This window comes from Neophocaena asiaeorientalis, unplaced genomic scaffold, assembly GCF_003031525.2.
Source record: "Neophocaena asiaeorientalis asiaeorientalis breed wild unplaced genomic scaffold, Neophocaena_asiaeorientalis_V1.1 scaffold14, whole genome shotgun sequence".
NCBI lineage: Eukaryota > Metazoa > Chordata > Mammalia > Artiodactyla > Phocoenidae > Neophocaena > Neophocaena asiaeorientalis.
In genome coordinates, this window is record NW_020175192.1 from 2,883,042 (window position 1) to 2,896,798 (window position 13,757).

At 53.3% G+C, this 13,757-nt stretch overlaps 1 protein-coding gene across 1 annotated transcript in view; it reads left to right on the forward strand.

Moving 5' to 3' along the window:
* The first annotated feature begins 926 nt into the window (after positions 1-926).
* Positions 927-13,757, forward strand: part of SFRP1 (secreted frizzled related protein 1) — a 47,999-nt gene continuing 35,168 nt past the window's right edge. The window contains exons 1-3 of the mRNA XM_024764980.1: positions 927-934; positions 6,637-7,118; positions 12,110-12,187. Of these exons, the coding sequence (XP_024620748.1) occupies positions 927-934; positions 6,637-7,118; positions 12,110-12,187 (568 nt within the window). The remainder of the gene's footprint in view (positions 935-6,636; positions 7,119-12,109; positions 12,188-13,757) is intronic.

Genomic DNA, 13,757 nt, shown 5'->3' on the forward strand with positions numbered 1-13,757 from the left:
TCCCCTGTATCAGCAGGCGGACTCCCAACCACTGAGCCACCAGGGAAGCTCCCAGACCCTGTTTTTAACAGGATTGTGTTAGGGTCAGTGCCCACGCAGGATTTGCAGGAAGTTCTGTTCTCCTCCGGAAGTCGGCCAGTACATTCACCAACTTGCCCACCTCCCATGCCCATCTGCAACTGAGCAGCCTACTTGGTGCAGGCCCTGGGGAGAGGTGAGTTGGATACGTGTCTGTCCCCAAGGCCGGATGTGAGGATCAAAAGGATGCAGGAGAAAGGCTCAACCCACCATTGCTGGCTCTGAGGATGGAGGAGGCGACCTGGAGCCAAGGTATGTGGGCAGCGTCCAGAAGCTGGAAACGGCGGAGAATCCCAGAGCCTCCCGGAGGGACGCAGCCCTGCTACCACCTTGATTGTAGCCCAGAGAGGCTTCTGACCTCTCAAGCTGTAAGATGATAATACATCTTACAACAGTCCCACACTCTGTTTACAGTCTTTGTATAAGGCGCTGAGGATCAGTTCCTCTGCAGATGGCGAAAACCATGTGAGTTATTCATTCTTACTTACTCCCTTTGTTCTCAGGAAACACAGCGTAAAATCGACGCTCAAGGGCATACCTCTCTTAGCCTGGGTCTTTCACACATCTGCCTCTCTCTACTACATATTTATGCATTTATCGGGGGGTGCAGAGCCTTATTGAGTACTTACTGTATGCCTGGCACCATGCTAGATGCTGGGGATGCAAGGCTAAAGGAGACAAAATAAGATCCTCCAAGAGCTCCCAGTTGTGTAAATGACACCCCAAAGCAAGTAGTTATAAAAGGTCAACAGGAGGAGAGAGAGGTTAATCCGACCGGGGTGAAGGAGGGAGGTGATGGGCCGAGAGGCAGTCAGACAAGCCTGCTGGGGAGAAGCAATGCTAGAAAGATGAACAGGTGGGTTTGCCACATAAAATACAGGATGCCGATTTCAATTTAAATTTCAGATATACAAGAAATAATGTATAGTATAAGTATATTCCATGCAATATTTGGTATATACTTATACTAAAAAAATTTTTTTCTTGTTCATTTGAAATTCAAGTTTTACGGGGGCATCCTATAGTTTCATTTGCTAAACCTGGGAAGTTTATGAGCTGGAGTTTGTACGAAGGTGAAGGAGGGTGTTACTGACAAAACAACATGTGTAAGAGGGAGGGACTGGAGGGACATTGGAGGGCAAGATCTTGATATGCTTCTGGAGTCTGGGCTTTTTCCTGTGGACAATCAAAAAGTCTGTGAGGGTTTTAATCAGAGAACCAGCCCATTAGAGATTTTAAAAAGTTACATTAAAAATGTGTGTTTTCGTTCCTTCTTTTCTGGAAGGCGGTACGTAAATTCTACAATGTATGTACCTATAAATAAGGTAGTATATTCAAAATTGAATACAAATTGCCAAGCCCAGTTTGACAATGCCTCTTCTGGGGAGAGAGAGGGTGGGTCTATCTGAGCAGTGGGGCAGGCAAGGGCTGTGTGTCCGTGGCCTTGAGGTAGATTAGGGTGGGCACTAATGCTTGGGTGGCCTAGGGAGGAGAAATTACAGGGAGCAGAATTTCCCTTCAGGAAAGGAAGAACATTCTCATGAAGTTGCCTGAACCTGGTGGCTGTGTCCCCAAGAAGTGAAAGGGTCCAGTGGTGGTGGCTTGGTGCTCAGCCAGCCCCATCAAGAATGGTGCAGAGGTTCGGGGACTTCCCTGGTGGTGCAGTGGTTAAGAATCCTCCTGCCAATGCAGGGGACATGGGTTCAAGCCCTGGTCCGGGAAGATCCCACATGCGGCGGAGCAACTAAACCTGTGCACCACAAATACTGAGCCTGTGAGCCACAACTACTGAGCCTGCGCTCTAGAGCCCGCGAGCCACAGCTACTGAAACCCGCGCTCTGCAACAAGAGAAGCCAGTGCAACGAGAAGCCCGCGCACCGCGACGAGGAGTAGCCCCTGCTTGCCGCAACTAGAAGACGCCCGCGCGCAGCAGCGAAGACCCAGCACAGCCATAGATAAATAAATAAATAAATTTATTTTCTAAAAAATGGTGCAGAGGTTCACCAATACTGTACTGGACACTTAAGAATGCATTTGGAGGGTAGCTCTTATGTTAAGTGTTCTTAGCACAGTAAAAAATGAATAAAAAGAAAGATGCAGAGGGGTGCTTGCCTGGGAGGAGGTGGAGCTGGACTATGCCTTTAACTCCAAATGCTTATGATTCTTCCCAGACATTCCCAACCCCAGACTGCAGGTCAGGCCAATTTTTTTTTTTTTTTTTTTTTGTGGTACGCAGGCATCTCACTGTTGTGGCCTCTCCTGTTGCGGAGCACAGGCTCCAGACGCGCAGGCCCAGCGGCCATGGCTCACGGGCCCAGCTGCTCCGCAGCATGTGGGATCTTCCCGGACTAGGGCATGAACCCGTGACCCCTGCATCGGCAGGCGGACTCCCAACCACTGCGCCACCAGGGAAGCCCCTAGGTCAGGCCAATTCTTGAGTCAGAGGGGATTGGGAACCTCTGGGCATTTGCACTTCCACAGAGGCGGAGCGGAAAAGAAGCTTGTCCAAGTGAGAACATTTCTGTGCTTTGTGGTGTCTTGTATGGAATGCCATTTTAAACGTTGCAGACCGTAGAACACAGTTAGGACTGTGTGTCTCCCTGACACTGGATGTTGAGAATCCACATATTTTATTTCCTGAGGTAGCAGGGCAGGCATTAATAGCCCTGATTTACAGATGAGAACTCAGCGCAGAGAGTCAAGTGTGAGTCATCCAGCCTGTAAGGAGCAGAACTGGGGCCATACTCCGTATATCCTGGGTCTGAACGCAGACCCATCACCACCCAGCCACAGGCAGGAGACCCTCCGCCCTGCACCCTCGCTCCAGGATGATGGAGAGGATGCTGAGGGTACCTCTGGAGAGTGTCATCAAAATCACTGATGATATGACAATGAAACAGAATGGGAGAAACTGGCCGGAAAGGTCCATCCCGCAACCCTTGCTTTTTTGGAAGAGGGCAGGATGGAGCTCTGTGTGTAGGCGCCGGGGAGGCCCTGCAGTGACCCTGCGTAGCCTGACATTCAGCTTTTGGCGACCCGGGAGACTGAAGAATGCCTCCTTAAGCTGGAGCTGAAGCAACAGGGAACACGCTTCCACGGTTTTTTTTGTTTTTTTTGTTTTAAATAAATTTATATATTTATTTTTGGCTGCGTTGGCTCTTCGCTGCTGCACGCGGGCTTTCTCTAGGTGCGGCGAGCGGGAGCTACTCTTTGTTGCGGTGCGCGGGCTTCTCATTGTGGTGGCTTCTCTTTTTGCGGAGCACAGGCTCTGGGCACGCAGGCTCAGTAGCTGTGGCGCACGGGCCTAGTTGCTCTGCGGCATGTGGGATCCTCCCGGACCAGGGCTCGAACCCTTGTCCCCTGCGTTGGCAGGCGGATTCTTAACCACTGTGCCACCAGGGAAGTCCCACTTCCACTTTTTTGAAACGAAAATCGCAAGTTTAAAGGTGTATTTTGCCCCTGTTCATTCAAGAAGGAAAGATGTGCCTGGCTCACAACTCCCATACTGGAGACCCCTGGTTTCTGAGAGCTCTGTCATGTCAATAACATGTTTAAAGAACCTTTGTTCTAGAACTTTCTCCTCCACACACACATTCTTGCCATTAGAGCAAGGGAGACTGGGCTTTGAAGTGCAAAGTTTTGACAATATGACAAAGCACACACACAAACCCAACAGCTGCATATGCAGCTCTAAAATATGAAGTGTTCGGGCTGCTCTGCCTGGCGCTGTTCTGGGGGAGGGGGAGGGGAGGAGGAGAAAGAAGAGATTGTGTTTATTCTTAAAAAGCAGTAGGTCAAATTAGGGTAAATATTCAGGTATCAAAAACAATGGCTAGGGCTTCCCTGGTGGCGCGGGGTTGAGAGTCCGCCTGCCGCCGCAGGGTACGCGGGTTCGTGCCCCGGTCCGGGAAGATCCCACATGCCGCGGAGCGGCTGGGCCCGTGAGCCACGGCTGCTGGGCCTGCGCGTCCGGAGCCTGTGCTCTGCAACGGGAGGGGCCCCAGCAGTGAGAGGCCCGCGTACCGCAAAAAAGAAAACAAACAAAAACAATAGCTAAAGTGTTTAAAATTTATTAGATTAACAAACTTGCTCAATTATATTATTTGATTTAATTTAAAATTTATTAACTGATAGCTGTTCCACATATTTTTTTAGAATTTATAATATTTGTACTGTTTCAGTAAATTTTCACCAGAGTTGTCTGCTCAGAGCTAATCATTTATTCAATTTTCCACTTACCCTCTGAATATCTGGATTTAGAAATCATTACATCTCTTGTTATATATGAGATGACCTTATAAAAATTAGTGCTAGCTTCCTCCTCAATTTCAAGAAAATCAAGACATTTTCTTTAAAGACATTTTAAAAGATTACCTGGGCAGTCACGCTCAGTGCAGTTCCAAACTCCATGGGCACTGATTGGTGGTGGGCAGTCATTCTCCAAAATCCTAGGTGTGAGTTAAAGTCTGTCAGTGGGACAGACTTGAGCCTTTCCTTTCCAGCTGGGCCTTGAGAGGAGCCAGAAATGCACTGAGTTTAGGATTCTGGGGTCTTACATCCACACTCCCTGTATTTCTCAGGACAGTCATGTCCCTGGCTTGCCCCAAGAGGCCTCTCGCTAAGGCCATTTGTGGGTGATCAATGAGAAACAGCAAGACCTAGGCTAGGCCCTCCCATGAACGGATTTGTGAGATTTACTCCAGACTCGAGACACCCCCACCCCCACCCCGCCCCAGGACTGGTGGAGGTGTAGTCACTTGGACTAGTTTCCAGAATTTTCATGGTGGGCAGACCCAAGTCCTCCCACCATTTGGGGAAACAGTGCAAACATGAGTGAGAGCTGGGCAAAGCCTGGATCCAGAGGTGACAGGATGTTATCTGCTAACACAACTCTTTGCAATGAGTGCGTAAACAGACACATTTGTCTTGGGACTGAGGGCCTGCCTGGAGGAGAGAAAAGGACCCCTACCAAACTGCATTTTTCTCTAACTGCCCCTTGAATTGAGTCACAGTTGCCTGGTTTCCTGAGGTCTATTCTGTGTCTGTGAAGAATGTCTTCCCCAGCTTCTGGGGCTGAGCATTACCAATTGTTTAGGGATTAACCCTTTGCCACCCAACGTCTTGCTCTCCCGCCATCTCTTTGCCTCCACGCTTCCCCTCTCGCGTTAATGCACCTTTCATTAGCTTAGAAATGACAGAGAAGGTGACCATTGGCAGTTGCTTCCTGTGTGCACAGTGGAATCACCATCTCGTTAGGGGCACCAGGGCTTTAAGAAAATAGCCTCGCTTCTTCAGAAACTCTAGTCGTTTGACTTGGAATGTGTCCATCAAGAAATTTGGTCTGCAGAATCTAAAGCAAGCTTCCCCAGAGCTTTACAAACAAGCTGGCCCAGCAAGGCAGCGCCTCCTCCGGTGTCTGCCTTGAGCCTGGAGCTCTGTGGCCATTTGCCACCTGGGGTGGTGCCACACTGCTCAGATGTGGTCTGCAGCATTCTTGGCCGCCCTCCACCCCACATTTCAGGACACAAGCAGTGTGGAGACCCAGTTAACCTCCGGAACTGCTGTTGCTGTCTTCTGCCCCTGGGGTCAGTTGTGGTCACACTACAGGTCCTTGAAGCTTGAGCCTCCCTCTCAGGGTCCCGTTTGAAACATACAAAGAATCCCCAGGAGCTCTGAGGTGGCAGTGGCAGAGGGACTTCCTTTCCCGGGGGGCTGGATGGGAAGGATGGGCTGTTTCTGCTAAGACTTCCCTCTTGCCTCCTGCTTTAATGGAACCCCTGGTTTTTGACTTGAAGTTCCTGGGCCAGCTCTGAATGTAGCATGTGTGCCTGAGTGATGGACTTGATATTTACACAAGCCACGCTGATAAGTGCACATGTGTTTTTAATGTTTTGGCTTTCTAGACCACAAACATGTCAATGTGCATATGCGTGCACACACAGACGTGCTCTTGGGCTGGGCCTTGAGTAGGGCTCTTTTTTTTTTCTTCTTCTTTTTCTTTTTTTAAACTGTTCTCGCAAAGTTAACACCTTTGTTAGCACCCTTTCCTGCCTCACTGCCTCCGGGTTGTCGGAGGGCCGTCATCCGGTTATCCCACCTGGAAAGGCGCTGCCTTTTTAAGCCAGCAAACAGCCCGACGACACCTTCGCCTGGCCCTTGCGGGAGCCGAGCCCCACGGGCTGGGGATTGAAAAGCAGACCTCCTTCGCCACAGCCTTCCTGAGCCCCGGTCTGTCGGAAACGGCCCATCTTGTCTGCAGCCACAGAGAACAACACCGAGGAGGTGGGCTGCTGCATAAAGTTAGGGAAAACTGTTTGAAAAAAAAAAAAAGTCTTGATTATCTCATGGACTTGCAAGTACTGTTAAGGTTCCTTACTTTCCTGCCCTCTGACTCAAGTTAACAGCAGCATTAAACATCGTCTTTACCCACCGCACGCTTCTCTTCGTCCCCAGTCTCTCTTCCTTTTTTTTTTTCTTCTTTTTCTCGTTTTCCCCCCTTCTTCCTTCCTTTATTTATTTTTTGGTTTTGTTTTTTAAGGGGTGTTGACCTGCGCTGAGTTCTAACGGGCTCCTGGCCGCGGGCTCGGCCAGCGAGTACGACTACGTGAGCTTCCAGTCGGACGTCGGCGCGTACCAGAGCGGGCGTTTCTACACCAAGCCGCCGCAGTGCGTGGACATCCCGGTGGACCTGCGGCTGTGCCACACCGTGGGCTACAAGAGGATGGTGCTGCCCAACCTGCTGGAGCACGAGACCATGGCCGAGGTGAAGCAGCAGGCCAGCAGCTGGGTGCCCCTGCTCAACAAGAACTGCCACATCGGCACCCAGGTCTTCCTCTGCTCGCTCTTCGCGCCCGTCTGCCTGGACCGGCCCATCTACCCGTGCCGCTGGCTCTGCGAGGCCGTGCGAGACTCGTGCGAGCCCGTCATGCAGTTCTTCGGCTTCTACTGGCCCGAGATGCTCAAGTGCGACAAGTTCCCCGAGGGCGACGTCTGCATCGCCATGACCCCGCCCAACGCCACCGAGGCCTCCAAGCCCCAAGGTGAGGCGGGGGGTTCCCGGGGCTGTCCGCGCTGCGCCCCGGGACTGGGGACGTGCTCTCGGCCGTGCCCGACCGCCTTGAGAGCTACCGGCCCGTCCGAGGTGGTGCCCGGCGGGGCGAGCCTCGCGCGCACCCGGTCCGGGTCCTGGAGCCGCTGTCCTGGGATCCAGTCAACGGTGAAACAAAGCCTTAGCTCTGGCTCCCAGAAGAGCTCTTCTGTCCCTCGCGAGGGAACCGAGTCCCTGTCGGAGTTTTGAACCCCCCAGGCGGGATGCGCCGGGGGGAAAAAAAAAAAAAAAGCCCAAACCCCAAATCTGGGAAGCTCAGAAAGGCCGAGCAAATGCTAAGGTGCAGCTTTGTTTATTTTCTTAGGTTTGGGGAGGTTTTTTTTTTTTTTAAACGCTTTCCTTAGCTAGTCATTCAGCCAAGTAGCTCCAGGACTGGTTCAGAACTGGCCGAGAAAAAAAAGTTCAGAAATTGCGAGGCTTTCTGTTTCTCTACCCCTTTCAGTTAACAGCTTCGGGAAGGTTTGGGCGGGGGCGGGATGGAAAGGCTCTTCTCCCTCATTCTTGCATACCCCCTGCTTCTCTCATTTACACAAATCCTCAGGTAATTAGAAAGATAAAATTGTCATTAGCTCATGGCTCAGCTCCCCTTGGGGAGCGAGGCTCCGCAGATTGGAGGCTTTCCTAACAGCCCCAGGGATGAGCCGGAGGTACTTGTCTGAAACCCCTTCCACTTAAAGGGCAGTTCTTGGTGGGGGTGGGGGGGAGGAAAAAGCATCCCGGGGAGGCAACAAAACAGAACGAAACAAGTTAACAAGCAAATAAACCAAAACAAAACCCCACAGAACAAACAAGCCAACGAAAACAACCCAGCACTGTGGCCTGACTTTTAGAGGAGTGAATTCAACCCCAAATTCTTCGGAAGCGGAGTTGAGGCTCAAAGAGGTGGAGGTCCATACCCAGGGCGCCGAGCAGAGCGGTCCGCATCCCAGGGGCTTTTGAGAAACGGGTTTAGGGTGGGGGGAACCTGCTCATTGCTGACTCAGTTCATCTCCAAGGGATGCCAAAGCACAAAGGTCCCCCGAGGGGCGTACTCCCCAGAGTGAGGGCGGGGTAGTCCCGGGAAAGGGCACCCCGAACTTTGAATGCCTTGGCTTATTCCAGGGAAGGAGGAGGTGGTCCAGAGGGGCGGGTGTGGGGTGGCAGGTCTGGCGGGTGGGCAGGGCAGCGGCCCGCCTGCGGGGGCAAGGTCTGGGTCCCGCTGGTCCCCTTTCCTGGGGGTCTGCACAGAGTTCACCTTCGGGGAGGCGCAGCCCTTTGAGAACGGGAGCCGAGCCATTACCTGGAGCGGACAAAGCGCTTTGTGTTCTGTCCGCGTGGAACCCACGGGATTTTCCTTCTCCCCGTCGGCACTGCCGGCGGGCAGACTAGCCTAGCCCTGCCCCCGGAGGCCGCGGCCAGCTCTGCTGGGGCTGAGTCCACCCCCTAAGTGCCCCTTTCTGGTACAATCAGCGACAGAACACTTCTGAGGGGGAAGCCCTTCTGACGGGAAGGTAGGGGTGCTGGCTGGGCTGCCTACTTATGAAGGGACAAGCATCCTTCACCTCGATGCCCCAAAGGCAGGGGTGGCGGAGTGGTGGTAGGGAGACCAAACCCGTGCTCTCTTCTTGGAGCCTTTGACTCCTTGGCTGCTGTCCCACTTGGCTGCTCCCAAAGTCTGCCCTTTGTACCATCTCCTCTCCTCCCTCCATCCCAGGAGTGCTCAGGTAGTCACCCTCCTGAGACCAGCTGCACACAGAGAACAGTTATGAAGGGACCAGTCCCACACGGGACTTGGGACCCGGTTGTCCCCACCGAGTCTTTGGTGACAGGCTCTGGGGGAGGCTCCGCTCCTGCCCAGGACTGCGGCCCCTCAGTGGGAGGGACCCCCTATAGGAGTCAGTCCTCTGGGGCCGAGTGGCCACTGACTGTCAGCTGAGCCCGGAGGTGGGAGGGCTGTGTGTGTGTGTGTGTGTGTAGGACAGGTGGAGACTGGTCCTCGTAACTTTAGGGCTGGTGGCTCCAGAATCAGAACTGGTACTTTTGGAGGAGACCAAGTATACATGCCCTACTTTTATTCTTTATTTCTTTTTATTCTGTAAACTTAAAATGGAATTTTCGAAGCAGCGGCATATCTCTGCATGCCGCAGGCTGGTTTCTGTTCACATACTTGGACAAGCACCGTTTGGGGGTATTGGGCAGGCCTTTGGGGCCGCATGTTATCAAAGATAAACTTGATAATGAGACTGAGTCAAAAGACACTCCCCCACACCCCCAAAAGGCTGATGCCCAAGCTGCTTCAGCATCCATTATGGGAGAGGAAAAGTGTTTGTTTGTTTTCAGGAAAGTTATTTCTAAATCTTGCCCTTGCATTAGACCCGTACATTCCCAGGCCGGTAAATTGTCGTTCCTCCTCCCAGCCAGGTTTTACTGCTTCAAGCTCTGCGAACGAGCACATACTTTGAGTTTTATTTTGTTGTTGATTAGGCATGTTGTGCGTTAAAACAGCCTGGCTGTTTTAGTCACAGATTGCAGAGGCCACGGTGCACTCATCCTTCCCGGGAGCCTTCCTTAGGGTCCCTTCCCTGTATTGAACAGCTGGCCAGGGAAGACCTGCTCTGTGTGTGTGTGGGGTGTGTGTGTGTGTGTGTGTGCCGTGTACATGTGTGTGTGTGTGCTGTGTGTGTGTGTGCTGTGTGCCATGTGCATGTGTGTGTGTGTGCTGTGTGGGGGTGTGGGCCGTGTGCATTGATTTTTAAAAATCCACTTACTCTTGATTCCAGTGTTGGACTTTCCCGTCCTCTCCCTTAACTACTGATGAAGCACAAAACCTTTTGGTTTTTGGTTCTTTTGCTTTAAACATTATTTTAAATACACCTTAGAACAGCCATTTAGTTCTGCCTCTCCGATGGATGACTGGGTGGATTTCTCCTGCTCGGGCCGCTCGCAGGGCCCCCCAGCACAATCCAGAGAGGCCACAGATTAATAGCGCCCTACACAGGCTAGAGCTGCTCCACAGTCGGCTGTGGGTGGGGGCAAGCCGTGTGAACGCGCAGAACTCACTGCAGCCAGCTCCTGCCCGCCTGGGAGACGCTGAGGGCCAAACGTAGCTGAGCCCGGGGGCCGCCAGTCGGATCGGGGAACTCAGAGCGTCAAGACAAGGTGATGTGAGAGAACAAGGGGAATCCGGTGTTTGTATTCAGATAGTCCTGCCCTGCAGGTTGTTTGGTCAAGGTCACATTCATAGAACTTTGCAACGTGATAACTTCCACTGAAAAAAAAAAATAACCCAAACAAGGAAAGCCCCAAAGCACAGTCCACACTCCCGAAGTAGATACCACGGTCCTTCCCACATTGCGGGATTTCCTTTCCGTTTTTCTCCCCGTGGAAGCAAGAACCATGATGCAAAATTCTGGGTGAGTTTTTCCCTTTTGTCAGAAACACAGCCTCTGGAATCCGATCTTAAGTTCTGGCTGAAAAGCACATTTCCAGCATCCGGGCCAAAATATAGCCCCATGGTCTCCTGCTCGGGGCGTGGCTGTGGTTCTTGCTGCAGGACTCTGGATGGAGTGCGGCCCTGGGCACAAAGTAAAGGTGGGACAGGGATCTGTCAGTAAAGACTAAGGTGTACGGCCTCTGCTGCGCCTCGCAGGGACCCTGCTTGGAAGAGGGGCAGGGGGGTCGCGCATCACCTCCCTGGCGCTGGGGACCAGCTGCGTCCTGGGGGCGGCACTGGCCCCGGAGGGCTGTACAGCTCCCTTCTCATCCACCGTGGGAGGCTCTGCCTGTTTCTCTGAGCCATAGAAGTGCTCGAAGGTGAAGGAGATGCCGCCATAGGAGCCACGAAGACGGAGGGGGAGGAAGAGGATGAAGAGCCTGAGTCGGAGCGAAGGTCACTCAGCGCCCTGTCCTCCCCGGGGGTGACTGCTCCCCCCCCAGCGTGCCCGGGCATGGCCTCCACCAGTGCTGCCGAGGTGGAGGACCCTTAGAATGTGCTCGTGCTTTCCCGCATCGTGGATAAAACTCCAGGTTGTCTGATAGATGATGGAGGTGACGGTGGGACGGCGGCGGTGGTGCCAAGCCGCCTTCCCTTCTGGCGATCCCACTGGGCCGCTCTCTCCCTGCCCTTCCACGGAGCCCCCTTACCTCCTAGGGGTCTCTCCAGCATCAGCAGCATTTGGCTGGGAGGACCCACTGGCCCTGGCCTCCGAGGCCTCCCCCTCCCCCGGGGCCTCAGCTGCCCCCGGTGGCCCCCATCCCTGCAGCACACACACCTCCTCTTCAAAGCCCTTCACAGTGTGAAAACGCCTCCAGAGGGTCTCTCCCATGTCCCGCCAAGTCCTTCCCTTGGGCAGCAGGGCTGGTGCCGTTCCCAGCCCCCACCAGCTTCTCCTGCTTCCCGCCCCTGGCAGGAGCTCGCTGCAATAGCCCTTCTGGGGAGGGGTGTTCAGGGCCTGTGGTTGGAGTTTGTGAGTCGGGCTGATATTCTTTCTTGGCTCCTGGAGAGCTGGTCGGACGGATGGGCTGTCTTTTGGGGAGTTTGGGAACAGGAAGTGGGCAGGAATCAGAGGGGGGTATTTCAAGGAGAGGGGAGAAAGAACCGGGGGCAAACAACTGGGGTAGAAGTGTTTGGTTACAAGTCAGCTTCTCCTAGGGACCCACCACATCCATCAAGCCACGACTCAGGACCCGCCCCATCCAGCCCCACATCATGTTGGTTTTCATAGTTGTACCATATTCAACAGCTCTAGTCCCCAGATTTTCAAGAAACTATGTGTCTGTTTTGGTCTCCAGGACTCGTCTTTTCTCAAGTTGCCCTATCAGGAATTCCAGAAGACCTTTAACTCCTTCCAGCCTGGTCCCTGGGCTGATCTGGGCCCCAGGGGCAGGTCCTCCCTGCGTTCCACCGCAGTCACTCAGCTCCTGTTCTCCCCTTGCCCTTCCTAGGCACGACGGTGTGTCCTCCCTGTGACAACGAGCTGAAATCTGAAGCCATAATCGAGCATCTCTGTGCCAGCGAGTTTGGTAAGAAAGCGTCCCTGGCCGCCTCCGGGAGGTTGGGCATCCCTGACTGCTCCCATTCTGCATCCGTGGTGCAGAGCCTGTTGGAGCATCTTTTTGGAGATGTGTATTCTCTCCCTCCATCCTCCCCGGATGGCTGCTGTTCTCAGGCAGATGGAAGGCCAGATAGGATGGGGAACCGGCCGGTTTTTATGAACGTCAAACTTGGCTTCTGTTCTTCCGTGTGTGGGATCACTCGGCAGGTTTGGGGGAACATTCTCGAGGAGTGGAGGGAGGCAGGCTTGGGGAGAGCTGTAGAGGAGCTGGGGGAAACCAGGCGGCTTGGGCTGGCCTCTCGGCACAGCTCTTCTTCCATCCACCCCTAGGTGTCAGCACCACTCTGCCCAGGATCTGGGAGGGGAGCCTCCATGCGCTTAGGGCATTGCCGGGGCGGGCGGGTAGTGGGTGCAGTGGGTGCGGCAGCTCTCAGGTCCTTCCAGTCCAGGAAACTGACAATCCCACAGTGAGGGGTTTTCCTTCCCCTCTTCGCAAATCACTCCGGGCTAAAAGGGAATTCTGGATGAGCACTTGCAGCCCTAGGAGAAGGGCTGGATGTGGCCCCGGGGGCTGATCTCAGGGAGCCTCTCAGGGACGGTCCCCGGTAGTCTGCCCCGCAGAAGACTGAGCTTCACACACCTTGGGAGGCTGTCTGGAAAAGTAGACGTGAACTGCATCCTTTTGAAGGGCCGACTCCCTCCAGCCTGCCTCTATTTTATATGGATGCTGAGAAGTGACTGCCGCCAGGCCTGCTTTGCCAAGGACAGGTTCTCACGATTCTGGCCATTGTGTCCCCGAGGCTGGATTTCTTACAGAATTCCTCCCAGGGAAAGCATGATGGTAGGTAACGTGCGTGTTTACGTCCATCCAGGACTACCTGCTCTGGGTTTTCACTAACCAAGCATAATAAAGTACGTGAAAGGGCCTCGTGCTGGCAAAGTGCCGTGTTGGAGAGCTGCACACGTGTAAGCTGAAGGAAATGGTACACGTGACAGGTGTAGTCTCAGGTATTTGTCATTGTGACTGAAGGCGGGAAGTGGCGAATTCTGACCCTTTGCCACGGAGAGCTTCTTGAGAATGCACACGTTTTTTAGTGCCTTATTTCTGCATTAAGTATCTCTCCCTGCCTTCTTGGTTCTTGGTGAATGACCGCTGGGACGATTTCGTCCCCCAAGCATTTCACTGCTTGTGTTTGAGTTACATCCTTTGTTCTGGTTGCCGTTTTAAATGAACTCAGATAAATTGTAGAGGGACCTGCAGCAATGTTCCCAAACTCTGATGACCCTTCCGTCTGACGGCGGTGACACTTGCTTGTTGAGGCTCACACCCTTGCTCCATCAAGGGGAGCCCAACACCCGGCGAGGCTGGCGGGTCTCTGCGAAAGAGTCTGCGCGGCCCCAGCCTGTCCGAGTCACAAGCTTTCCTTCCGCAAACGGCGCGAGATTCCTTCCCAAAGAGGCATTTGGGCATCGAGAAAAAGGCCAGAAATAAAATCTCTCAGAAGTCCTGATGAGAAGCCTTTTGCTGCGTGATTGGG